This window comes from Neofelis nebulosa, chromosome 6 (genome assembly GCF_028018385.1).
Source record: "Neofelis nebulosa isolate mNeoNeb1 chromosome 6, mNeoNeb1.pri, whole genome shotgun sequence".
In the NCBI taxonomy this organism is placed as follows: Eukaryota; Metazoa; Chordata; class Mammalia; order Carnivora; family Felidae; genus Neofelis; species Neofelis nebulosa.
Window position 1 is genome coordinate 102,365,245 of NC_080787.1, and position 26,643 is coordinate 102,391,887.

The 26,643-nt window shown below is 38.5% G+C and overlaps 1 protein-coding gene and 1 long non-coding RNA gene across 3 annotated transcripts in view; one reads left to right on the plus strand and one right to left on the minus strand.

Moving 5' to 3' along the window:
• Positions 1 to 2,481: 2,481 nt before the first annotated feature.
• AK9 (adenylate kinase 9) overlaps positions 2,482 to 26,643 on the minus strand; it is a 138,550-nt gene continuing 114,388 nt past the window's right edge. For both annotated transcript variants that reach the window (XM_058734937.1, XM_058734936.1), the window contains exons 31-40: positions 23,834 to 24,047; positions 17,052 to 17,253; positions 14,854 to 15,000; positions 14,530 to 14,750; positions 9,562 to 9,758; positions 7,824 to 7,993; positions 7,492 to 7,590; positions 5,354 to 5,456; positions 4,074 to 4,188; positions 2,482 to 3,147 (exon numbers count right to left, since the gene is read on the minus strand). In XM_058734937.1, coding sequence (XP_058590920.1) covers positions 2,945 to 3,147; positions 4,074 to 4,188; positions 5,354 to 5,456; positions 7,492 to 7,590; positions 7,824 to 7,993; positions 9,562 to 9,758; positions 14,530 to 14,750; positions 14,854 to 15,000; positions 17,052 to 17,253; positions 23,834 to 24,047 — 1,671 coding nt within the window. In that variant the 3' untranslated portion in view covers positions 2,482 to 2,944. The remainder of the gene's footprint in view (positions 3,148 to 4,073; positions 4,189 to 5,353; positions 5,457 to 7,491; positions 7,591 to 7,823; positions 7,994 to 9,561; positions 9,759 to 14,529; positions 14,751 to 14,853; positions 15,001 to 17,051; positions 17,254 to 23,833; positions 24,048 to 26,643) is intronic.
• Positions 5,452 to 16,144, plus strand: LOC131514678 (uncharacterized). The gene is made up of 4 exons (XR_009263204.1): positions 5,452 to 5,621; positions 8,731 to 8,826; positions 11,698 to 11,884; positions 14,549 to 16,144. It is a non-coding gene; the product is annotated as an uncharacterized LOC131514678 (long non-coding RNA).

Consider the following 26,643-nt stretch of genomic DNA (forward strand, 5'->3'; position numbering starts at 1 on the left):
CTGGCTGAAGGGTGTCTCTTGCCCTAGTAAGGGCACTGCCTCAGCCTTGGCCTGAAGCTGTCAGTTGAGGGTGGCAGCCTTCAGGATGGGAGTTTTGAGCCAATGTGAACACAGTGGGCTGGTCTCCCCCTCCTACTGCTTCACTCAGGGAAAAAAATTCAGGGGCTCGGAACACCCAGTCAGAATATTCTTTCATCATATTCGGGGCACTGGTTGATAGATTTATAATGATATGCAAACATAATTTCTGAACAAAAGGAGGATTTCAATAACATGTCTTAAAATGATGCATGTTCTCCATTTTCATTGCAGAAATGCTATTCTCCCTTCATGGGACACAGACCCCTGGCTCTAACTTGCTAAAAAACAACTTGCAAACATTATAGGTGGGGTGTAAGTACACATAGGGGGTGGAGCTAGGGGGTTCTTGAGCTCCAGGGAGATTTTCCTGAGTTTTCTATAATATTTTTATACCTTAAAGTATACACACGTGCACGCGCACACGCACACGCACGCTTGAGTCTACAGAGGAATCAGGCCAGTGAAGGGCCCTAGGAGCACTGAACTGACACCATGGCAGTGATTTCCAAGTTGTGCTCACAGTGTAGGGGATGTTAAGGAAAGAGCAAGGGTCTGGGGTTAGGCTAAATCTGGATTCTACTACTCATGCTATCTTGGGTAAGAACCTCTTCTTCTATGTATAAGTGCAGTGTGTAAAGAATTAAATGAGATAAGGTACGTAAAGCCAGTAGCACACCATCTGGCACCTAAGGAACAGCCTGGAAATGATAGCCCGGTCTGCAGTTATTCTAAATAGGGTCCTGTGTGTAACTATATTTGCATGTGAGTGTAGAGACCTAGAATGTCCAGAGCTGTAAGCTACTTGAGAAAATTTGATCCCCCCTGCCCTGCCCAATGCTCCTATCTGCTGCACTGCATTACATAGATTTACTCAAAAGAGACCTATGGAGAAAGGGATGGAAAGGGAGAATCACATGGCCTTTGGTCCCTGGCCCAGCTCAGGGACTAAACTTCTCCCTCCTCAGGAGAGAAGGCGCATTCACCCTACTTCTGTGCAGAACTCAGCAGCTCCAGAAAAAAAGATGAGGAATTAGACCACCTTTGGGTTTATAGAATTCTTAGGGTGAAGCCATATCAGAGAACATAATCCCCAGATGCTCTCTGGAGACCCCAAGAAATGTTTACGGGCACTTCGTAGGGGCTGCTGCCCATCATAAAGGGGAGGATACGGAAGCAATCAAGTTGGTTTTAATTGCTAAAGGAAACTCCTTACACCATAGGCTGAGGAAGACTGAGGACAGTAGTATCTGGTTAAGAATGCAAAAGTTCCCCTTTATCATGGAAAGATGGTAAATTACAGGTGTTAAGAACTAGGAAGGGAAGAAGGGTGGGTGGGGCATTACGTTGCCCGCAAAACTTGGTAGCTGCTGACAGCTCCCAGTCTCTTGAAAAGGTATAGATTCATCTATGGGTATATCGCAATAGTTCAAAGGCTTTGGGGTTTTTTCTTAACTTTTACAATAGGCTTCTAGCTTTTATTTAAACATCATTTTATTATGAAAATATACAAAAAATATACAGAACAGCCTTCTAGCTTTTAACATTGTTGAAATGATAGGGATCAAAGACAGCATGGATGAATCTGAAGGACATTATACTAAGTAAAATATGCCAGACAGAGAAAGACAAATATTGCATGGTATCATACATGTTGTGGAATCCAAAAAAACAAAAAAGGTCAAGCTCATAGAAGCAGAGTTTAGAATGGTGGCTGCCAAGGGCTGGTGGGGGGTGGGAGGAGAAATGGGGAGATATTGGTCAAAAGGTACAACTTTCAATTATAATATGCATAAATTCTGAGGATCTAATGTACAGTGTGGGACTACAGCTAATAATGCTGTATTGTATACTTAAAATTTGCTAACAGAGTGGCCCTTAGGGTTCTTGCTATATACACATAGAGACACACACAAAGTATGTGAGGAGTTGGATAAGCCGAATTAACTTGATGGTGGGAAATATTTCACGATATATGCCTATATCAAAATCACCACGTTGAGCACTTTAAATATATATAATTTTGTCGATTATATGCCAGTAAAGCTGGAAAAAAAGAACTAAATCACTCATTTTAGAGATTAAGAAACAAAGGCTCAGAGAAACCAAGATCTACCTAAGATCACACAGTTAATGGTTGTATTTTTTATTTTTTGAAGAGCTAATCTTGCTATTTCATATCCTAGGTTTCTTATACTGCTGCTGAAAAATTGATAATCTTATTTTTAAAATCTCATTCAAATTCAATCTAGTAAGTTCTCCTCTAACATACTTCTGGGTTAATGTCATCACATGATAAGACTCTAGATTTCATCATTCTCAAAATTGCAGGTGATTTATAGTTACAAAATGATGTTTACAGCTTACTTCTTGAATACTTAAGAAAAAGAAAAGAGGCAGCCATTTAGTTATCTCAAATGCATTTATTTTGTTGGGAAATTGATAACATGTCCTAGTTCATGACGTTTACAAACAACTCTTTATGTTGAAAGTGTAACCAATGTTTTTATTTTATTTATATCAATGTTAATTTCATTTCTTGAAGCTTTCTAACACCTACTGAGCAATTTTCTTTAATGGAGACTGAAAATGTTAAAAAGGAAATTGAACAATAAATTTATTAAGTAAAATGAGTTGCTTACTCTAAATGGAATAACTATTTTGTTAAAGGAAGAATGTTCACGCAATAATTTGTAAATTATATTAAGACTTATGCTAATAGAGGAAGGTGCATGCACTCCTGGCTGGCAGTGCTTTGAGTCCACCAGAAGGGAAAAGTACTGCAGAGAGGGCCAGATTTTCAACCTATTTCCTTCTATCCCTTTCAGATAACTCTTGACATTCTGGTTGCAGTTACCCAAGCAAACTATCCATTAACTGGGTCTATATTTTTAAGAGAGAGAAAGGTCTGTAATTTATGATCGAAGTCAATGGCTCTAAACTGAGGTTCCTTGTATTTTTTGGTCATCTTGGCACCCAGATATGTAATGAGTTCACATCTCTCCAAAAATTGGTCCATCTTCTTCTTATACTTCCTTTTTGTATATTCAGAACCATTGGGATTGTAGGCTGCAGAAAATTTCACAGAACTGTAAATGTTTTCTGTTAGGTTAGTGAGTCATTAAATTAAAAAGAAAGAGAACTGGGGCGCCTGGGTGGCGCAGTCGGTTAAGCGTCCGACTTCAGCCAGGTCACGATCTCGCGGTCCGTGAGTTCGAGCCCCGCGTCAGGCTCTGGGCTGATGGCTCGGAGCCTGGAGCCTGTTTCCGATTCTGTGTCTCCCTCTCTCTCTGCCCCTCCCCCGTTCATGCTCTGTCTCTCTCTGTCCCAAAAATAAATAAAAAACGTTAAAAAAAAAAAAAAAAAAAAAAGAAAGAGAACTACATGTGTGAGACAGTTGCACAGCTATAGCTGAGAAGATATTCAAATCACACGTAAGATTAGGGATTAATCCATTTTAGATCATAATTGCCTCTATTCACCTTTCTCTGTGGCATGGATTATGGAGAGCCGATTATATTACTTGTAATCCTTGCTTTAAAAACTAGAAACTCGGGGCGCCTGGGTGGCTCAGTCGGTTAAGCGTCCGACTTCGGCTCAGGTCACGATCTCGCGGTCTGGGAGTTCGAGCCCAGCGTCAGGCTCTGGGCTGATGGCTCAGAGCCTGGAGCCTGCTTCCGATTCTGTGTCTCCCTCTCTCTCTGCCCCTCCCCCGTTCATGCTCTGTCTCTCTCTGTCTCAAAAATAAATAAACGTTAAAAAAAAATTTTTAAAAAAATAAATAAAATAAAATAAAATAAATAAAAACTAGAAACTCAATTTTGATATTTTCATAAAAATATTTGCTATCAACACACGCGCGCGCACACACACACACACACACACACACACCAATGCAAACAACCAATCCAGCTCAACAATCCTATGCATTTATCACATATACTACAATTAATGTTAAATTAGTGCCAAGTATCATGTCATTAAAGAAGACATACCTTTTAGGTGAAAAGCTATAAATAGCAGTGCAGATCTCTTTACACTTAAGAAGGGGAATTTGGGCTTTAAGCATCCTGCTGCATTCATTGCTTTAATTAGTGAAGTTGCAATACCCTGCAGGTAGGGAACAATGTAAATCATATGTATATTTGAATTTGGTTTCTTCTCTTAGTGGCAAATAGATAAAGAGGCTATTCTTTGCCTCTAATAGCCTCCTGGGGCTTATAAAGGTGGTTAAATGCCCACTTAACCAACAAGAAAGGAACACAAAGTACATTTGATTGGGAAGAATGAAAATTACAACTTGGCTGAATGTCAGGAAGGTGATGGATACATGGACTTCATTACACAATTCTATTTTTATATTTGACATTTTCCATAACCGAATGTTAAAGACAAAAGAAGGGGTTCCTGGGCTCTGAGTTGTCTCGGCCCATTTTCTACTTCCATTGCCAGAGCTGACCAGATTGCCTCTGCTATCAGGACTCCTGACTACCTGGCAAGGAATTCCAGAGACCACAGTTGTCACTGCGGTAGATTCTGAAGCCCTGAGCGGGCAGAGAAGATGTGAGGCCCTCCTGGTGAAATGTGGCCTTTTATGAGAATACTCCTTTCTGGGTGAGCCTCATCTTGCCTTTTGATACTAAACCAGATTGAAGGCTCACCATCTAGGAAAGTCAAAAAAAAAATGAAGTGGCTAAGAATTTTTGAGAAAGGTATGAAATTATTTATGCCCCAGGCATTAATTTTATAGAATTAAAAAAAAAATTAAAATAGTGGTTGATTATTAGTGAATTTTATTCTGTGTAAAAAGAGTTATATTTAGATAAATAAAGTGTGACTTGAGTAGCATTTGGGGGCATTTGCCCCTAGATTTGGGGCAAAATATGACTTTGGTGGTTTAGCTGTGGTGCTTTTGCAACTCACACTTTTGAGCAGTGACTAAACCTCTCAGAGACTGAATCTTCATATTACAAATTTAAAAATAAGAAAATTTAAATAAGAATCTAACCAAAGGTCAACAACTGTAAATAATTTCATGACAATCTACTCTCTCTTCATTTTCCTGCAGGTATTTGGGGATTAGCTAGAGAACCAAGGGTTTTTCTCACTTCTTGTTTTCACAACCACCCATAATCAAAATAGGTTAAGAGTGGATTTACAGCTTAAAAATCAGAAAACTCTGCCTTCAGTTTCATTGTTACCAAAATAAAAATTGTTAAAAAACAGATCATTGTACTCTACTAATATATGAACATAGACAACCATGTAACTGAACCTGTTCCAGATATCCAGGCAAAGGAAGACTTGTGAGGTGTATGGGCTCCTTTAATGGGGGCAGTTTGTATGGAAGCTTCTGATTCCAGTATTTCTGTGGCAACCTAAGAACACAAAGTTCATCAGATGGATGCTCACACTTATACTCACCGTGAGTACATAGGAATGTGAATGTACAGGAGACGACTAAGAGGTACAGTTCAGCAGCTGGTTTTCTCCACTGGGGAGAACGTGACAAGGGAGAAGGTCAGAGCTCGGAGCTCCTAGAGGTAGGTGCCATGTCACAAAGAGAAGCCATCTGAGTGGCACTTCCTCAAGTGCTCACCACAAGCAGAGGCGCACACACTTCTTTCTGTGGGGGAGCTTACCTGCCATGTAAGAGCTGTCCCCACCCTCTCCACCAGACTTTGGATCCCCCTCTGGCCTGTCTCCAGGTTTCTTTAGTAATTTCTCTCTGCCTCCCACCTTTGGCATTTCCTTCTTTATTGGATCTTTCCCATCCATCTACATCTAAACATGCTCACACTGTCCCCATTAAAAAATACAAGGAAAAAGAAAAACTACCTTCACTCCATCAGTTCTCTATCACTTTTAGCAACTAGTGTCTTTTCCTTATACACTTCTTCAAACAGTGAGCTTTAGTGGAGATCACAAACTACTGCACAAATTCCACATAGTATTTTTGGAATACTATGTGATCTGATCCACATGTTAGTTTTAGAAATTTGTATCAAAATTTCAAAAAAAACAAAAGTGAACAAAATTTAAAAAGAACTTTGGTTCCCAACTTCCTGTGAAACAAAGAAATGTCTGGCGGTAGATGAGCAGCTGCTACTCCCTTCACTTGGGGCATGCACGGTCCAAGTTACAGCGTGCAACCATGTCCGGTGGTCTCACTTCCATCCCGCTGCCCTCAGGTGCATCACCCTCTCAGCTGCTGTGTGTGTCACCTCGGGACTAGGCAAGGTCTTCATTTCTTCACCTTGCATCCCCTCTGTGGTATGCTGTAGTTGGCTTCTACTCACCTCACCCCACTGAAACCATTCTTGCCAGGATCACCAATGACCTGTTATAACCTAAATCTGACACACATTTCGGCTCTTGTCTTGCTTGACCTCTAAGCAGCATTTAAACCTGCTGGCCACCGCCCCCTCCCCCCCCCCCCCCCCCCCGGCTCTCTCCCCTCCTCCCCAGAGCCTCCCCGACCTGGCTCTCCTTCACCTCTCTGTGCGTTCTTCTTCATCATTCTCCTTGCAAGCTCTTCTCACATTTGCGTGTTGGTGTTTCTCGGGGCTTAGTTGGTCAGAAGCCCACTGCTTTGCCCACACTAGTCTTCATGGTTGACCTCAAACAGGCTGTATTATTTTGGACAGGATCATCCCAATAGCCTCAACACTGGCATTCCTGCCTCCAAACCATTATCAACACTCCAATGATGGTCTCTCTCCAAAGCAGATTTGATTATAACAGGCAATGTATTCATTCTGCCTTTTGGATCAAGTTCCAATGATTTATGGTAACTTTACTTGACCTTCCACCCTCTGGCCCCACTCACCTTCTCCAGCCTCACCTCTCCATCCTTTTCCTCTCCACATCACGTCTAGTCATGCTGAATTTCTTGGCAGTTCTGTGATTCTCCTAGGCCAGGTTTGTTTGCTTGGAACCTGTCTCTCTTTCCCTCCACTCGCTCAATTCCCACTCCTCATTCAGGCCTCACTTCCACAGACAATTCAATCAGAATTTGGGGCCACACTTTTTCAGAACTCCTGGCATTTCCCCACTCTAAATGCCATCACACTCTTTGTCAATAGGTACGTAAAGTCTATCTTACTCCGGAGCCTCAGGCTTTGGGACAACAGGGACCAGTTCTTATTCATCATTATACATGTATATATACATGTATATATATATATATATGCATACATATATATACATACATATACATATGTATGTATATACATACATACATATATACATGTATATATGTATATATACATGTATATATGTATGTATGCATATGTGTGTACACAAAATATATACTTTGCTCACACACACACACACACACGCACACACCTCCCCGAGCATGGTGCGCCGAATATAGAAGATGTTCAATATTTGTAACTTAGTGAATGGTCTCACCTCAAAAATTTCTCGAGTTTTTCTTGACTCTCACAAATATATATACGATCACGATATTCTAAAGCATAGTTAATGTTCCCAGGTATTAGGGCCTCATATCTGAAAGATAAAAAAAAAACCCAAAACAACAACAAAAAAAACCCTGTTGTATAATTACTATGCAGTATCGTGTAAATAAAATGTCAAAAATGTTTAATTTTCTTCAAAGAAGAAACAGAAAATTTTATAGTTAAATAATAGTGACCTTTTGACCCAAATATTAAGAATGTTATATGAACTACCTATTCTGAGTAGAGATATCACCCTAAACTCCCACGAGGGTGAGGACCTGCCTGTGATTTCCATCCTGATAGGTCACTGGACAGTAGCCCTGGAGCTCCGCACACTTAGGGAATCGACTCTTCAGCTCCGACAGCGTCAGCCTTTTGGGGATCATGTCAGCAGGTGGTAGAGGATGAGGTGCTAACGGAGGCACATACAATTCTGGGTTGTGCAAAAATTTCTAAAGAAAATGATGACACCAATAAGACCGTTTAAAACAGGAGTGCTACGGCAGTCAAAGATCCACCGAGGCTCTCCTGCTGTTCTCTCCGTTTTCAGCAGCAAACCATCTGAGAGCCACTTTCTGCATTACAGTAACTCATTTCCCTGACTGCAAGATCCTTATAGTAATGCTCTGAAGTGATGACATCTAAGATCTCTCTCCTGATCTCACACTCACTCACTCACATATAAAACATTTATTGAGCTCGTACTACGCGCCAGGCACCAGACAGCACAGTCTCTTGCTGGCCTGTCTCCCTGCTCTGCAGTGTAATTAACTACTTGGGTGCTGTTCGGCAGGTGAATTAAGCCGTCTAGCTTCAGTTAGCACTCCGTAAAATGGAGGCGGCTGACCAGATACATGATCTGCACTGTCACTTCCAGTTTTGCAATTCTGTGATTGCCATTTAAATATGCAGGAAGAAATAAATGCCTCCTTAATAAAATTTTTAAAATTCTAATTCTTCAGGGGAAAGTAAAATGTCCAGAGGCATCTGATTAGTTTTCAGCTACCAACCTTTATCTCAAAAAATTACAGACATAATATTAGAACAGACTTGTATTCCATTGCATCAAACAGAAATATAAGGTATATAGGGAATTCTAGTGATGAAGAAGTTTCCACTGACTGTGACTTCCCTTCTGTACTCTAGGACCTTAATCCCTTAGCTGCCTACCTTTTTTCTTTTTTCACAGTACACAGACACATTTAATGATGGTTCCCTGGACGGAAGCTATGATGACTCCCTGTGGACACTTGGGCATTTTGGGAAGAAGCAGACTATCGGGACTGTAAGGACCTTGCAATCATCAGGAACAAGACAGATTCCTTCAGCTGTTGACTTGAACTCACTGTGACATATTGAGTGCCTGCTGAGCCAGAAGCAGCTGCCACTGGGAGGAAAGGGGAGGCTGCCACGGAGGGAGTGCAGAGACCCCCCCTTCTTTGCAGTGGGCCAGATTGCAGAGCATGGGAAATATTCCATTTGGTTCTCCTTCTTAGAGAGGATGTGCTGTGGAAGGGCTTGCTATAAAGACTGATGCACATCTAGAGCAGTATGTTTTATGTCCTTTCTTGGCAACCTGACCTGATTGGGAAATATCTCCTGGATGGAGAGTAACTACTCTTTCAAAGGTGGTTTAAAAAATAGTGTTTATTCATAACCATGAATAAACCATAACCATAACCACAACCACAACCATAACCATAACCACCTGTGGGCTGGGTCCTGATGTTCAGCATCCCCACCACTGGTGGGAGTTGCTGTTGGGTCTCTCTACCTGTTAAGCTGAGGGCTCCTCACTGATCCTGAATCTCTGCTTTGTGCCAAAATATATCTTGGGGTGCAGTCTCAGGACTGGCCTCCGAGGTGCCTCATTGGTCTTAAAGTCACAGGTTCCAGTAATGGGGCTCCTGGTCTCCAGTTCCTGGGTGTTCCCAGCTGCACCCACCCTTTCCTATTTGATGAATCCCGATATAGGCATTTTCTTTCCCTAGTAAGTATTTGGAGTTAGGAACAAACTTACATTCAGATTTTCCTGAGAACTCATTTTATAATAGTGCCCTCTGAACTCTGCTGCAAATTTCAGTGACTCAGTTACAGAACAATCAACGAGCTCATATGATTCGGCCAGGCTGACAGGGCAGAACTGTCCAAATTCCCCCAGGCGAGAAATCAGTTCTTGAGGTGTGATACATAACTTGTCAATGCATGCAGCTTTTCCTATTAGTAACAGATTAACTATTATTATCCTTTTTTTTCATAGAAAACACAGTGATTTTAGAAGTTAAAATAAATGCAAGGACATATGCATCATACAAATGCATACACATTGTAAAATTCCAAACGATAGAGTAAAAACTAAAAGTTTCTCTTCACACTTTCATCTTCTCAATTCATCGTTCCTCCAGGGAGTAATCACTGTTGAGTTTGTATCTCTTTCAGACTTTTTTTTCTATATACTTACATATACACATTTATTTTTTGCATATAGTATGCTTATGCCACTATACTGTAAACATTATTCTGCAACTTGCTTTTATCAGTTAGTTGTGGTCTTTGACATCTTTTCATATCAGTTTATACGATTTACCTAATTCCTTTTAATTGATGCTTAGTATTCTATTGTATAAATATACATATAGTTTACTTAGTCATTTATCTGTTGATGAATGTTTTGCTTGTTTTTAATTCTTAACTATTATAAATTATATATATGTTATAAGCCATATATGTATGTGTGGATATATATGCATATACATATATATGTATAGATATTATACATATATATCCACACATACATATATAATATCTACACATATATATGTATATGCATATATACATACCCACTTACACACACACACACACACACACACACAATTAATTTGCTACATATTTTAAATTTTTCCATGGGGTAGATTTCAAAAGTGCCAATAGTTTGTTGACATGATGCTACTGACACAAACCTCCCGTGTGCTCAGATGAGAAGGGAAGAAACATTTTACAAAAGTGACTAGGTTTACCATAAAGAGTCTATTTTTTTTAAGTTTATTTATTTTTGAGAGAGAGAGCGAGAGAGAGAGAGAGCACGAGTGGGGAAGGGGTAGAGAGAGAGGGAGACACAGAATCTGAAGTAGGCTCTAGGCTCTGAGCTGGCAGCACAGAGCCTCACACGGGTTCGAACCCATGAACCATGGGATCATGACCTGAGCTGAAGTCGGACGCTTAAACAACTGAGCTACCCACACACCCCAAAAGAGTCTATTTTATTTTATTTTATTTTTTATATTTTTCTAATGTTTATTTTTGAGAGACAGAGAGACAGAGCATAAGAGAGGAGGGTGTGCAGAGAGAGAGAGGGAGACACAGAATCTGAAGCAGGCTCTAGGCTCTGAGCTGTCAGCACAGAGCCTGACGTGGGACTCAAACTCACAGACTGCAAGATCATGACCGAGTCCGGACACTCAACGCACTGAGCCACCCAGGCACCCCTAAAGAGTCTATTTTAAAAAGGAAGAGCCCCAGGTCCTTCAATGAACAGTTTTAAGAGTTTTCTCCCCAATACCATACTGGAATGGGGATTCCAAAAAAATATGAGATGTTCTAGAAAATGAAATTATTTTTTATACAGCTTAGTTACAGTAAGTAAATTTTGACAACCCCCAATACATTTTAATGGTCCCTTTAACTAGTGAGAAGTTTTACCTTTTAAAAATTATTATTATGACTAGGAAGGTCTTAAATTAACTATAAAATTATGAAGCATAAATCATACTTTGTTATTATTATGCCTCAGAAGATCTTAAATTAACTATAAAATTATGAAGCATAACCCATACTTCATTATGTGATGATGTAAACATAAAATTTATCCTTAGGATTGAAGTGATGATCTATAAGCCAAGGAATGCAGAAGATTTCTGGAAACAGTGGAAGCTAAGAGAAAGACATGGAACAGATTCTCTCCTAGAGACTTCAGAGACAGTATGGCCCTGGTCACACCTTCATTTTGAGCTTCTAGCCTTCAGTACTATGAGAGAATAAATTTCTGTTGTTTAAGACACCCAGTTTAAGGCCTTTTGTCACAGCAGCCTCAGGAAACTAAGACAATTGCAAAATATCATGACTTCTGTCTTGTTGGCATTCTTTCTTGCCTTCTCAGCTTGTTCACTCGATAAGACAAGCTGCCATGTTGGAAAGGACTACATGGGAAGGAACTGAAGGTGGTCTCTGGGCCAACAGCCAGCAAGGAACTGAGGCCCTCAACCCAACAATCCTCAAGGAACAAAATCTTGTCAACAATACATGAACGAATGTAGTAGTAGATTCTTTCTCAGTTGGGCCTTCAGGTGAGACAATAATCCTAGACAATACCTGGATTAGGATTGTGAGAGACCCTGAAGCAGAGAAGCCAGTTACACTGTGCCTGGATTCCTGACCCACAGAAATTGTGCGTGCATGTGTGCGTGCGTGTGTGTGTGTATTTTATGCTGCTAAGTTTTAAAATAATTTGTTATGCAGCAATAGATAAACTAATACACTATTCACCTGTTGTTTATGACACAGATGAAAAGGCTAAGCCCTAATATTCCTTCCCTACAAAGGATATTAAACTATTATAATACTACAGTACTATGGTATAATAATATATTGTATTATTAAAGAATATAGTATTACATAGTGCTATAATATTATACTATATGGTACTACAGTATTACAATCCTAGATTGCTCTTTAGCTCAGATGTGCTTAACCTCACCAATCCTGACAGGTTCCGTGACAGGGACAGGGTAATTTAGAATCATATGACTACAAGTCCTAAAAGATACTCAAATATCTCTTCTTCTGATTTTGGGGTATTCTTTCTTTATTTATTTATTTATTTTTTATTTTATTTTTCTTAACGTTTATTTATTTTTGAGACAGAGAGAGACAGAGCATGAACGGGGGAGGGGCAGAGAGAGAGGGAGACACAGAATCCGAAACAGGCTCCAGGCTCTGAGCAGTCAGCACAGAGCCCGACGCGGGGCTCGAACTCACGGACCGCGAGATCATGACCTGAGCCAAAGTCGGATGCTTAACCGACTGAGCCACCCAGGCGCCCCTGATTTTGGGGTATTCTTGATGACATCTGGCAATAACTACGTATCTTATTCTGATGTAATAAGCAGAATGAAGAAGAGTCTCTTTAATCTTCTAGCCCCGACCTTGCTCCATATCATTAGAGTAAACTTTGGCTCCCCGATAGGAGAAGATCATTTGAAAAGCATACAAAGGAAATGTGGAATGAAAAAACAAGTCAAGACTAATTTTAAACAATCAGGTACAGGTTAGATTATTAGGTGGAAGTTGAAGCAGAAGATCAACAGGGTAGACTTCGATCAAACTATTCAAGGCAGAGGCATGTATATATGGAGTAATAAAGTGGATACCATGGTGCCTCATCCAGATCCCTCTTTCAGGGCTGATGCGACCATCCCCCAGATGCTGGCAACATCAGTGCTGATGGGTCACAGCTGCAATGGGAATTGCCCGTCTGTCATAGGTTAACCCCTCCCCCCACACCCTCCAGAGTGATCTGTGTTGAGTGGCAGGCCAATGGAGGGAACAGAACCTGGGTCCTCCCCTCAATTTGGGAAACTCTGAAGGCCCATCCTAGCTCCAGGGCTCCCCTATCTGCTGAGGCTTCTATTTGCACCACACGGCAGGTCAGTTTCTCCCTCCGTCCAATTCCAGTGTCCTCACTCCCCTCAGGTGTATCTCCTGATTAGGGTTGCCAGATAAAATACAAGATGCTAAGTTTAAATTTCAGATTAACAATGATGAGTTTTCAGTATTTTTTTAGTATTAGAGTATTGGCAATATTTGGGACACACTCACACTAAAAAATTATTTATTTATCTGAAATTCAAATGTAACTGGGGATTCTGTATTTTTGTTTGCTTAATCTGACAACTCAAATCCTGAGAATACTTTTTGATTAAGCTTCTGGACACAACTTTTAATCTGGAATCTGTTTCCAGGGAGCCGAATCTAAGGCAAGGAGGGTGAAATCGGGAAACAGAAATGAATGATTCACAATTTTTGCTTTCAAAGTCTGCGATGTAGTGTTTTACTAGTGTGATGCTAGCCAAAAACTCATTGCGAGTAGGTTTCTCAAAACTCAATTCTTTTTTCCCTGTACTCGTCATGCCATGTAATCCTCAGGGAAAAACAAATTCCTGGTCTGCAGAAAAACAGGAACCAGGGATACTGATTATACCCAAATAATGAAGCAAATCAAGACTAAATGATGCAGAATCCTCATTGCATTTTTCCTTGTACAAGATTCTCTTAGTCACGTTGCTCTTGTACCTCATTACATCTTCTCTGTTAAACAAAGTCGCTAACCAAATGTCTCTACAGATAAATTCTTTGGAGTCATCACTCTTTTTAGAGATATCAGATATAGATAACTTTCCTTTTATTTTGTGTATTTCTAGAGAAAAATCAAGTAACTTAGAGGAATATATTTTCTTTCATGGATTCCAAATATATATTAAAAGGCATTTATGCTTACATTTAGTTTTTTATAGACTCAACATTTATCTAATACCATAACGGATATAAATACTAAAAATAACTTTAATTCTAGGTTCATAAACAAAATTTTGCCAAATGTCATTCCACAGACCACTGCTTTCGTATGACTAGCATTCTTGAAACTTAGCTTCTTACGTGGCATTCCAAACACTATAAACTCTTCTAGTGAGAGGCTATGTATTACTTTTATGTGCTAGGTTCACACAGGAATTCAATAAATGATAGCCTGAGTAGTGGCAGTCATTTATTAGAACAGTTTACATGCTCCAGTAATTGGATAGTACCATATACTTAAAATGCTGATTAAGATCGTGGGAACAAATGTTCAAATTGAGTGAATTATGGTAACAAGAGTCAGGCATGTGTAGACTTTAATATTTTATTATATTTTAATAACAAGGTGTTTTCTTACCTGCGTTTATTCTTTCCAGGTATGTCTGCATATATTTATTCACCATTTGAACTTTCTTAATGACTTCATTCCACACCCACCATTTGCTGTGAAATCCATCAATCACATACCAGTTCTGATGTTGTTCTTGATAATATTGCCTAATCTCATTAATATTTTTGCGGTGTTTTGAGTTTTTGACTGCCATAATTTGTGTGCTATTGTGCAGTGGATAAGGCAAACTAATAAAGAAACAGAATGAATGGAAAAAGTTGTAAAAAACATACTTGTTTCCTGGATGATTAAAGTTCATTTCTTTATCATTGCTTTCATCACACACATTACCTTGGTTCCTTTTTTTTTTCCAGGAACAATCTTTTGAAAATCTCCTTGGAAGGCACATCCAGCTCAAAGATGACCATGGGAATGATTGACCTAGATTCCAGGAGGCTGATTTGATACTTAGTTACAGGATAGCCATCGATGACAACACTAACAAGGGGAAACAAGAAAATAATTCCAGATTTCTTTTCTCTCATACCTTCCTTCCTGTTTTCTAGAAGCAGTCCATCTCTTTAGGAGTAGCCCCCTGGCCTTCCTTGTGTAACTTGATTTATTGTCTTTGTACTTTGCCCTCTTTATCTCTATATTTTTAACTTCGGTCAGCCCAAGAGCCAGGTGTAGGGCAGCATACATACAGACCCAGCTCTGAATTCATACACTTAGCATCACAGAGCTAGGCTTTGGCAGAATTCAAGAGAACACACATAATACCTTGAGCATTGTGTTATTCAATTGGTGCTATTACTTTAAGAAATGAAACAGCGGAAAGAGTATAGGTTTCAGAGGCAGACAGACTTAGATTTGAGACCCAGTTTGACCTCTCTGAGTGCCAGTTTTTAGTAAAATAGGGGAGATGATATTTAACCCTTACAGTCATCTTAAAGACTTATAGATCTAGTATGTAATGCAGCTAGAACAGGAACTGGCACAATGAATAGTATCCTAGTAAGAGATTAAGCAAATATGGGAAAACAATGGTGCTCTAAGCTTGCTTTTATACTAAAGTTCTGTGGGGAGGCCGGCAAGTGGGAGGAGAGACAGGGAGTTGGTGAGAGTAGCCCTGTGATATCTGAGAAAGAATGTTCCATCAGGACCCATCATGCCTCTGAGCAGAAATGACAGAGAATTTAAGTCAGTCCAACAGTCTGAGATAATGAGAGTATTACTATCAAACTCAGATGAGGAATAAAGGCAGTCCACAAATTCTGGGAGGAGTGACCCCCAAGGTCTGGAAACTCCCTCTGAGGTGGGAGCAGGCTGGGCCTGCCAGCTGGTGGTCTTCAAGAGGGGCTGGTTTAGAGGAAGTCACAGGACCCCCTCACTCAGTGCTCTATGGCCAAGTCTCTAGGCAGTAGTTCCATGGCAGAGAGAACTGTAAATTAATGTAGCCAGGCAAACCTAATAGAGAATGTTATGGGAGTGCCATTGATGTTTTGAGGTTTTTCTAATGGAGAGTAGCTCAATTTCTTTGCTTGTGAAAGGTTGCTTGAGTGACCGTCAGGATTAGAAACATTCAGGGTGATTAGGCAGTCACTATCCCGGTGTTAAGATGAAATAAAACATTTGTGACTCAGGGTTGTGTTCACTGAGATCCCTCGCATGCAAAGCTAAACACCAGGGAGGAGGTAACTCAGTTTGTGTAAGTCCTAGGGCCTTCCCTGGAGAAAAATCTCACACCCCAGAATCTGCTCTTCTGTAACTGAAATTAAGAGAACCGGCCAAGGACTTAGTTAAAGAGCAGAGGCAGGGAAGGGCATAAAGGCTCCTACCGTAAGACAACTGTAAGTAAATTGGTGGGATTCTAGGTCAGTGACCTGGGCTCATGAGCAGGGCCTTGGCTTGCCCTGGCTTTTTTTTTATTTTTATTTTTATTTATTTATGTATGTATGTATGTATGTATGTATGTATGTATTTATTTATTTATTTATTTATTTGCCCTGGCTTTTATAACTGGGTTTGGCCGGTGGCTGTGTTGGGAGAGTAATGGTTGAGCAGAGAAGTGTAAACTAAAGAGAGAGCTCAGGAAAGGGACCCTCCTGTCCAGATGTAGCATTAAGGGAGGGGCACTGCTACCTGTGCAGAGAGCTGGGCCAGTGTGAGACCATCTCTGTTAGACCAGTACCATCTGGGGGGCAGGGGAAGGCCACTCCTCCATCATTCCATGCGGCAGTGAGAAGGTCTACTAGGCTCTGGAAGTCACACTGGCCTCCTTTGTCAGCAGTGTAAGGCCAGAAACTTTTAGACGATACACAGGTTGCTACAGGGAATGAAGTGGCTAGCTTGCTATTCTGGCATATAAGTGTTCAAGCCAAGTTTTAGCCTGACAGAAAATTAAAAATACATAACCATGTAGGTGCCCAAGGTTTGAGAAGTAGATCTCACCCTTTACAAGAGCTTTAAACCTTGTTGAAGATAAGTGTTTTAAATTCTGTGAGTGATTTCTTGATTTAACTCCCTCCCCACTGCCCACTCCCACTTACCCCGCAGTATTACATATACTTTCCATCAGAGATATTTCTAAGGCTTGAATAGCCAGTTCATCAGGTGCTGTCATTCCTTTATGAAGATGCCAATTTAACATGAGCGCCAGCTCTGTTTCTGGTTGGCTGTTTAATACATAACGCATCGCCTCTCCTATTGACAGGCGCTTTAAGCCATATTCACTTGAAATTTTTTTGGCAACTGAAAAAGATTAAAACTTTAAACTTACTCCATTTCACAAATTCATCAGTCAACCTTATTTTTAATTTCTGGTTAATTGATGTCCACAGTGAGCTAATCTTCATATTCCCTGAAGAAATTTTGAAAGTCAAAATTGTTACATTTTATTGAACTAATATTGTCAAAGGTTAATCATTATTAATATTTCAGGTATGTGGCTAACGAGCCAACTCTGTGGGGTTTTTTTCATAATGAAACCAATATTTAAGTGTTTTCTTCCTTCTGCACAAGGTAGCAAATTTTTGAGAGCTTTACATGGCATCATATGTGTACTATTTATATTTGGAATTATGTCCAAAATAATAATCTAATACTCCTGTATCACCGAACATATGAAACTATGTGTTTCCTCATCTATCTATTTATGGAATCCATGCTTCAATCAGAATAGCATATCCCTACACAGTTAGGTCTCAGTTAATCCTATAGGAAATAATTTTTAAAAATTATAATGGCATACCTGACATTTTAATAGTAATTTATAACTCACAAGGCAATTTTTCTTCTGTGACTTTATTTGACATTTTCAACCATTCCATCAGGTGGATAGAATGAATATTGAAATTCTAATTTTATAGATGAGAGGACTCATGCCCACTAAAATGGGATAATCTGTCCAAAGTCACATAGGTGTTGCCATTGGTTGAAACAAGATCCATTTTGACTTCTGCTTCACCTAAATGAGACCATAGGCAATGGCTTTCCGTAACTACTAAATGTAGGCATGATTGGGGCGCCTGGATGGCGCAGTCGGTTAAGCGTCTGACTTCAGCCAGGTCACGATCTCGCGGTCCGTGAGTTCGAGCCCCGCGTCAGGCTCTGGGCTGATGGCTCGGAGCCTGGAGCCTGTTTCCGATTCTGTGTCTCCCTCTCTCTCTGCCCCTCCCCCGTTCATGCTCTGTCTCTCTCTGTCCCAAAAATAAAAAATAAAAAACGTTGAAAAAAAAAATTAAAAAAAAAAAATAATAAATAAATGTAGGCATGATCTATAATGGTCTATATACCCTGCCTCATCGTGTCTGAAAACAGCAGAGTGTAGAGGACACTGAGAGAGCCCATCCTATCTCACAGGGAATGCAGATTAACCGACCACAGTTAGGGCCACCCCAAAGGGAAGCCCTAATCTTCCCTTTACAGAGGCTACAGAGCCCTTAATCTTAGCTTTGCCATAAATGTTGGAATCAGACCTACTTTTTAAAGTTCTAATAATAATAAGGCTTTTATAATTTGATACCTTGTTAAAAGTTCACCTCTGTTTCAACAAAGAAATGGGAAATCAAAACAGTATGGTATTAACACAGAAACAGACACACAGATCAATAGAATGAAATAGAGCACCCAGAAATAAACCTGTGTGTATATGGTCAGTTAACTTATGACAAAGGAGGGAAGAATACACAATGGGGAAAAGATAGTCTTCAATAAATGGTGTTGTGAAAACTGGACAGCTGCATGCAAAAGAATAAAACTGTATCACTTACACCATATACAAAACTATACTTAAAATGGATTAAAGACCTAAATGTAAGACCTGAAACCATAAAACTCATGAAAGAAAATATAGGCAGCAATCTCTTGGACTTTGACCATAGCAATATTTTTCTGGACATGTTTCCTTGGGCAAAGGAAACAAAAGCACAAATAAACTATTGGAACTATATCAAACTAAAAAGCTGTTGCAGGGGCGCCTGGGTGGCTCAGTCGGTTAAGCGTCCGACTTCGGCTCAGGTCATGATCTCGCGGTCCATGAGTTTAAGCCCCGCATCAGGCTCTGTGCTGACAGCTCAGAGCCTGGAGCCTGTTTCAGATTCTGTGTCTCCCTCTCTCTCTGACCCTCTCCTGATCATGCCCTGTCTCTCTCTGTATCAAAAATAAATAAACGTTAAAAAAAAAAAAAAAAAAAAAAAAAAGCTGTTGCCAAGTGAAGGAAACTATTGATAAAACAAAAGGGAACCTACTAAACTGGATATATCCATTAACAAAAGGCAACCTACTAAATTATCCATTGGCTAATTTCTAAAATATATAGAGATCAGCTAATAATACCACAAGTCAACTAATAATAATACTAAATACCAAAAATCAAATAATGTGATTTGAAAAAAAATGGGCAGAAGACCTGAATAGACATTTTTTCCAAAGAAGACATAGAGATGGCCATGCAAAGATGCTCAACATCACTCATCATCAGGGAAATGCAAATCAAAACCACAATGATATCACTTCATACCAGTCAGAATAGCTAGTATCACAAGACAAGAAACAACAAGTGTTGATGAGGATGTGGAGAAAAGGGAACCTTACACTGCTGGGAATTTAAATGGGTACAGCCACTGTGGAAAATAGTATGGAGGTTCCACAAGAAATTACAAATGGAAATACCATACAATTCAGTAATTCCATTGTTGGGTATTTACCCAAAGAAAACAAAAATGCTAATTTGAAAAGATATATGCACCCTATGTTTACTGCAGCATTATTTACAATAGCCAAGATATGGAATCATCGTTAGGTGTCTGTTGATAGATGAATGGATAAAGATGTGACACACACACACACACACACACACACACACACACACACACACACACAATGGAATACTAATCAGCCATAAAAAAGAATGAGATCTTGGGGCACCTAGGTGGCTCGGTTTGGTGTCTGACTCTTGATTTTGGCTCAGGTCATGATCTCACTGTTCATGAGTTTGAGCCCCACATTGGGCTCTGTGATGACATTATGGAGCCTGTCTGGGATTTTCTGTCTCCTTCTCTCTCTGCCTTTCTCTTTCTCTCTCTTGATAATAAATAAGCATTAAAAAAAACAGAATGAGATCTTGCCATTTATGACAATATGGATGGACCTACAGACAGAGAAAGATAAATACTATTATGAAATCACTTATATGTGGCATCTGAAAAAAACAAATGAACAAACAAACAAGAAACAGCAACAAACTCGTAAATACGGAGAACAAACTGGTGGTTGCCCAGAGTGGGGTAGGGAGATAGGTGAAATAGTGAATGGGGATTAAGAGGCACACAGAAAAATAAATGAGAAATAAGAACGTTTATCCACATTTTCACCTTTTGCTCTGGTTGTGGGATCCTATTTCAAATGTCAATGATTCGGTTTCTTTGGGAAATATTACGTTTGTGAACATTTAGAATGTGACTATTAAAGACTCATCATGTTATGAGGTTTAAATGGGCAAAACAAACTTTTCATCTGAAGAGCTGGAACACAAAACTCCCTTTTATTGTGCCTGGTGACAAATTTTTCTTTGACCTCTTCTTTCCCCTTCATTCTCGATTTAGTCAGTCATTAAGTCCTATTGTTTTCCTTTGAAATACCTCCTGTATCTGTCCTTTCCATTCAATTCTTATTGTGACCAACCATTGTTCATGTTGTTATGTCATCTTGAAAACTAATGTTTTGTTGGACTATTTGCCTTTAAAAAAAAAAAGGTACAGTCCAAAGTTATACAAAATTCAAACATTATAGGAGTATAGTTTACCAAGTGTCTTTTTCAGCAATGATAGGATAATGGATTTTTACTCTTTAAACTATTAATACAGTAGATTATGTCTCCATCTTTTAAAATCTTATATTAAAATATCTTAATATAATTTTATGCTAACATAATCTTAATATGCTGTTATTTGACTGTAATTATAAGTGATACTAACTTATAATTTCTTGTATTATCTTTATTAGGTTTTGATATCACCATTATGCTAACTTAAAAATGAATTTGTACTCTTTATAACCTTTTGATCATATTGACTATAATTCTGCCCATATAAATATTTGATTATATATTTTTAATTTTTTAAAAATATTTGCTTATATTTATTGAGGACTATACTCCTTAATAACAAAAGAAACTGGAAATAAATTGGGAAACTTATTGTCTTCTTTTCTCTGTGCTGAAAAAGCTTCAAAAACACCGAAATTGTTTGAGTTTTTAATTCTATGAAAGTTTGATACAATTTTTCTCTAAAATCATTGATTGATCCTGGACTGTTTTGGAATGGGATTATATTTTTGAATGACTTTTCTTGAGTACTTATTATCCTATTTAGGTTTTCTATCTCCTTTTGAGTCAATTCTGAGAGTTGGTTTTCTGGAGGAGTGGCACTAGCTTTCAGGAGATTCTTTTATACTCAAGAATAACAAAGGACACATCAATAACAGAAGGGATAAAAACCATATGATCATTTCAATAGATGCAGGAAAAGCACTTGACAAAGTACAACATCCATTCATAATAAAAACTCTCGACAAAGTAGGTTTAGAGGTAACAATACCTCAACATAATAAAGTCCTTATATGAAAAACCCACACCTAACAGCATATTCATTGGGGAAAAGCTCTCAGCTGAAGATAGGAACAGGACAAGGATGTCTACTTTCACCACTTTTTTCCAACATAGTACTGGAAGTCCTAACCATAGCAATCAGATGAGAAAAAGGAATAAAAGGCATCCAAATTGGTAAAGAGGAAGTGAAACTTCACTATTTGCAAATGATATTATACTATATATAGAAAACCCTAAGGGCTCCACCAAAAAAACTACTAGAACTGATAAATGAATTCAGTAAGCTTGCAAGATACAAAATCAATGTACAGAAATGTGTTGCATTTCTCCATACTAGTAATGAAGTAGCAGAAAGAGAAATTAGGAAAACAATACTACTTATAATTGCACCAAAAATAATAAGACACTTAGAAATAAACTTAATCAAAGAGGTGAAAGACCTATACTCTGAAAACTATAAAGCATTGAGGAAACAAATTAAAGATGACACAAAGAAATAGAAAAACATTTCATGCTCGTGGATTGGAAGAAATAATATTGTTAAAATGTTTATACTACTCAAAGTAATCTACAGATTTAATGCAATGTCTATCAAAATACAACAGCATTTTTCACAGAACTAGAATAAGCAATCCTAAAAAATTTGTATGGAACCATAAAAATCCTGAATAGCAAAGCAATCTTGAAAAAGAAAAACAAAACTAGAGGTATCATAATTCCAGACTTCAAATTATTTTACAAAGCTGTAGTAATCAAAACTGTATGGTACTGGCACAAAAACAACCCATAGATCAATGGAACAGAATAGAAAACCCAAAAATGAATCAACAATTACATGGTCAATCTTTGACAAAGCAGGAAAGAATATGCAATGGGAAAAAGACAATCTCTTCAACAAGTGATATTGGGAAGACTGGACAGCTGCATGCAAAAGAATGAAGCTGGACCTCTTTCTTACACCATATACGAAAATAAACTCAAAATGGATTAAGGACCTAAATGTGAGACGTGGAACCATAAAAATCCTGGAAGAGAGCACAGGCAGTAATTTCTCTGACATTGGCCCTAGGAACATTTTTCTAGATATGCTTCCTGAGGCAAAGGAAACAAAAAGCAAAAATAAACTATTAAGACTACATTAAAATAAAAAGCTTCTGCATAGCAAAGGAAACAACCAATAAAACTAAAAGACAACCTACTGAATAGGAGAAGATACTTACAAATGACATATCTAATAAAGGATTAGTATCCAAAATATATAAAGAACTTATACAACTCAATACCCCAAAACCAAATAACCCAGTTCTGAAATGGGGCAGAAAATATAAACAGACATGTCTCCAAAGAAGACATCCAGATGGCCAACAGACACACAAAAAGATGCTCAACATCACTCATCATCGGGGAAATGCAAATCAAAACTACAATGAGATATCACCTCACACCTGTCAGCATGGCTAAAATAAAATACACAAAACAACAAGTGTTGGTAAGGATGTGGAGAAATAGGAACTCTCGTGCACTGTTGATGGGATTATAAACTGGTACAGGCACTGTAGAAGACAGTATGGAGGGATCCTCAAAAAATTAAAAATAGAACTACCCATGACACAATAATTGCACTACTGAGTATTTATCCAAAAAATACAAAACTCTAATTCAAAGGGATACATCACCCGTATGTTTATTGCAGCATTATATACAATAGCCAAATTATGGTAGCAACCTAAGTATTCATTGATAGATGAATGAATAAAGAAGATGTGGTATATTTATACCACGTATATTTATTTATATACTTCATATATTTGTACAATGAAATATTATTCAGCCATAAAAAAGAATGACATGTTGCCATTTGCAACAACGTGGATGGGTCTAGAGTATAATGCTAAGTGAAATAAGCCAGTCAGAGAAAGACAAATACCATATGATCTTGCTCATATATGGAATTTAAGAAACAAAACAAATGAACAAAGAAAAAAAGACAAACAAAAACCAGACCCTTTAATACAGAGAACAAACTAATGGTTACCAGATGGGTGGTGGGTAGAGGGATGAATGAAATAGGTGATGGGGATTAAGAACACACTTATCTTGATGAGCACTGAGTAATATATGGAATTGGTGAATCACTATATTGTACACCTAAAATGAACATAACACTGTATGTTAGCTACACTGGGGGAACAAAAGGAATAACAAAGGCAAACACATGCTTACCTGTAGTTTTCCCAGATTTTGGAGGCCCCAGAATTGCAATCCTAATGGGCATAGTAGGCTTAGGTTTGGGTTGGCAGATATATTTGATTGGGTTCTTCATAAATTTTTCTCTAGATTCCTTACTAGATAAAAAATAAATATACTGACGATGGATTACAGCATAAACTGGATTCTCTGAAGTTTCAATTGGCTTGATTGTCTCTCCTTCCCTTAGCTGAAATATGTACACAGTTGAATTCATAAATTAGCTTTAAGTTACACAGCATTCCCCCAAATACATTTGAATACATTTGTAAAATAAGAATATCTTTCTTACAAAATAAGAAAACTAATTATAACTTAATCTTAATATTAAAAACTGTATAAAAAGAACAATTTATTTTATACCCACATGCAATTGATGAAATCTGAAATACATTTCAGTTTATGACTATTATAGTTCCCATACTTCCTTTATACTTCCTTATAATGTCTTTAGTGTATGTTTTTGCCAAGGAATGTAAAGTTGTTTGCATATATTCACGGGCCAGTTTATCCTCACAAAAAGGTCCATTCCTAAGGTGGTGTTATGGATGGAAATGTGTTCCCCGAAATTCAAAGGTTTAAGCCTAATCCCCAAAGTGACTGTATTTGGAGACAGGGCCTTTCAGGAGGGAAAGGTTAAGTGAGGTCATAAGAGTGGGGCCCTAATCCAACGAGACTGGTGTCTTATATGAAGAGGAAGAGACACCAGGAGTACATAAGCACAGAGGAAAGGCCATGTGAGGACATAGTGAGAAGGTGGTCATCTTCAAGCCAGGAAGAGAGGCCTCACCAGAAAACTATCTCTGCTGGCAATTTGACCTTGGATTTTCAGCCTCTAGAACTGTAAGAAAATAAATTTCTGTTGTCTAAGCCACCTAGTCTGTGGTACTTTGTTATAGCAGCCTGAGTAGACTAACACAGATGGGGTCCTGGGCTATGTTTGGGGACATAGTGGTAGGACAAATCCTATAGGTTTCTCTTCCACATTTTATATAGGGAAAATCCCACTCACATAAATATCCAGAGCAGCCACAAAAGGGAAAAATACCTAAAAGGCAGCTTAAGGTACAGATATGGAAGGATTGGGAGGAGTGGTTCCACATCTGTTTATTTGTTCAAGATGACAAATGGGTCATTAATAAAGTCAGGTTTGGATATCATTTTTAGAGCATTAGATGGCTAAGTATCGGCCCATACTTGACAAAGTAGGTATGAAGCAATGTGATTCAAGATTGCTCCTTCCCCAAAGCTACACCAGGACAGTTGTCACAGGTCAATGGTATTGTCAACATTATCATTCTTGGGCTGGAGTGAAGTTCATGGCTGGGAGTAAGTGCTAGGTATAAGAAGAAACTCAGGGGTGGTGTAGGAATGTCTGCTCTGTCTTACACTTGGTAATACAAAAAGCTGAAAGTTTAATGATTCTATTTCAAATTCCCAGATTAAATGAGAGTCCTTACAGCAGTTTCTGCTGTTGCTCAAAATATCTAGCATGTATCCTTTCTCCTATGTAGGTCAGAATACCCATAGTGTCATCAAATCAGAATATCGAGCTGTCATGCACCCAGAAAGATTCCCAACAGCCCTGAGAAATGATTATTTATATGCTTAAACCCTTCTTATGACCATGCACTCATTTCTCTATGACACATTTTTGTACAATTCTAATTATATTTAGACATGAAACCTTCCTCCCTAAATAGGGTTCTGACTTTGTCTGCTTCTTCCCCTTTCTCACTCATCTCAGAGAAAGGGCATGACTATCTTTCAAAAGTTTTCCAGGCCATTCTAATGCTTAACTCTATCCAATTCTCTATGGAGGACACTGCCATATGTTTCTATATTCCAGCATGATATTTGAAAAGGTTTCTCTTGACATCCTATGTATGGTTAAGATAAAGAAGATAGCACAATTAAGTAAAATTGAAACTGATTGTGTCAATACAGCCAAGAAGGAGGTTTCAAGTAACATGCACATGGCTCCTTTTTGGATCCCATCCTCCAAAATACTTTTTATCAGTGACCAATAACAGTAATATGTATTAATAACAATAACTTTTATTGAACACTTACAAAAAACAAAACACTGTTGTAAGCACTTTATAGTAATTAACTCATTTAATCATTGTAACAATACTATAAGGTAGGAAACTATTCTTATTCCCATTATGCAAATAGGAATGACTGAGAGGTTAAATGATTTGTGCAAGGTCACTAATAAATGGTGGCAGAGGCCATGATCTTCACCACTGTGCTATATCATTGATGGAAATAAAAAGGTACACTGATCAAGTGAATAGGTAACTATCACATGACATTCTTTTATTGTCTTTATGGCACTTAATACTATCTTTCAAGAATATACTTTTCTGTTTATTTATTTATGCCCATCCTCACTCCCCAATCCAACTAGAATGTAAGCTCCATGACAAAAGAAACCTTTCGTTCACTACTCTGTTCCCAGGACTAGAACGGTGGCTGGAACGGTCTTAGTTAAGATTTGTTGAAAATCATCCCACATGTGAGGCTAGTGAATTCCAACTGGAGTAAATCTGTCCACGTGCATAAAAATATTGTACTTAGAATGCTTGTTATGAACATCAATGTCACATTTCATATTGTGTCTCACACTGTATACTCTTTATACTCTCGTTTTTGATCACAGTGGCCTGTTGGTATTATTCTTTCAGGGTCTTAGTACAGAACTAGGTCTTAGTACAAGGTCTTAGGCCTGGTTCCATTAAAGAATGAAAGAGGTTAAATGACTTGCCTAAAATTAGGTAACA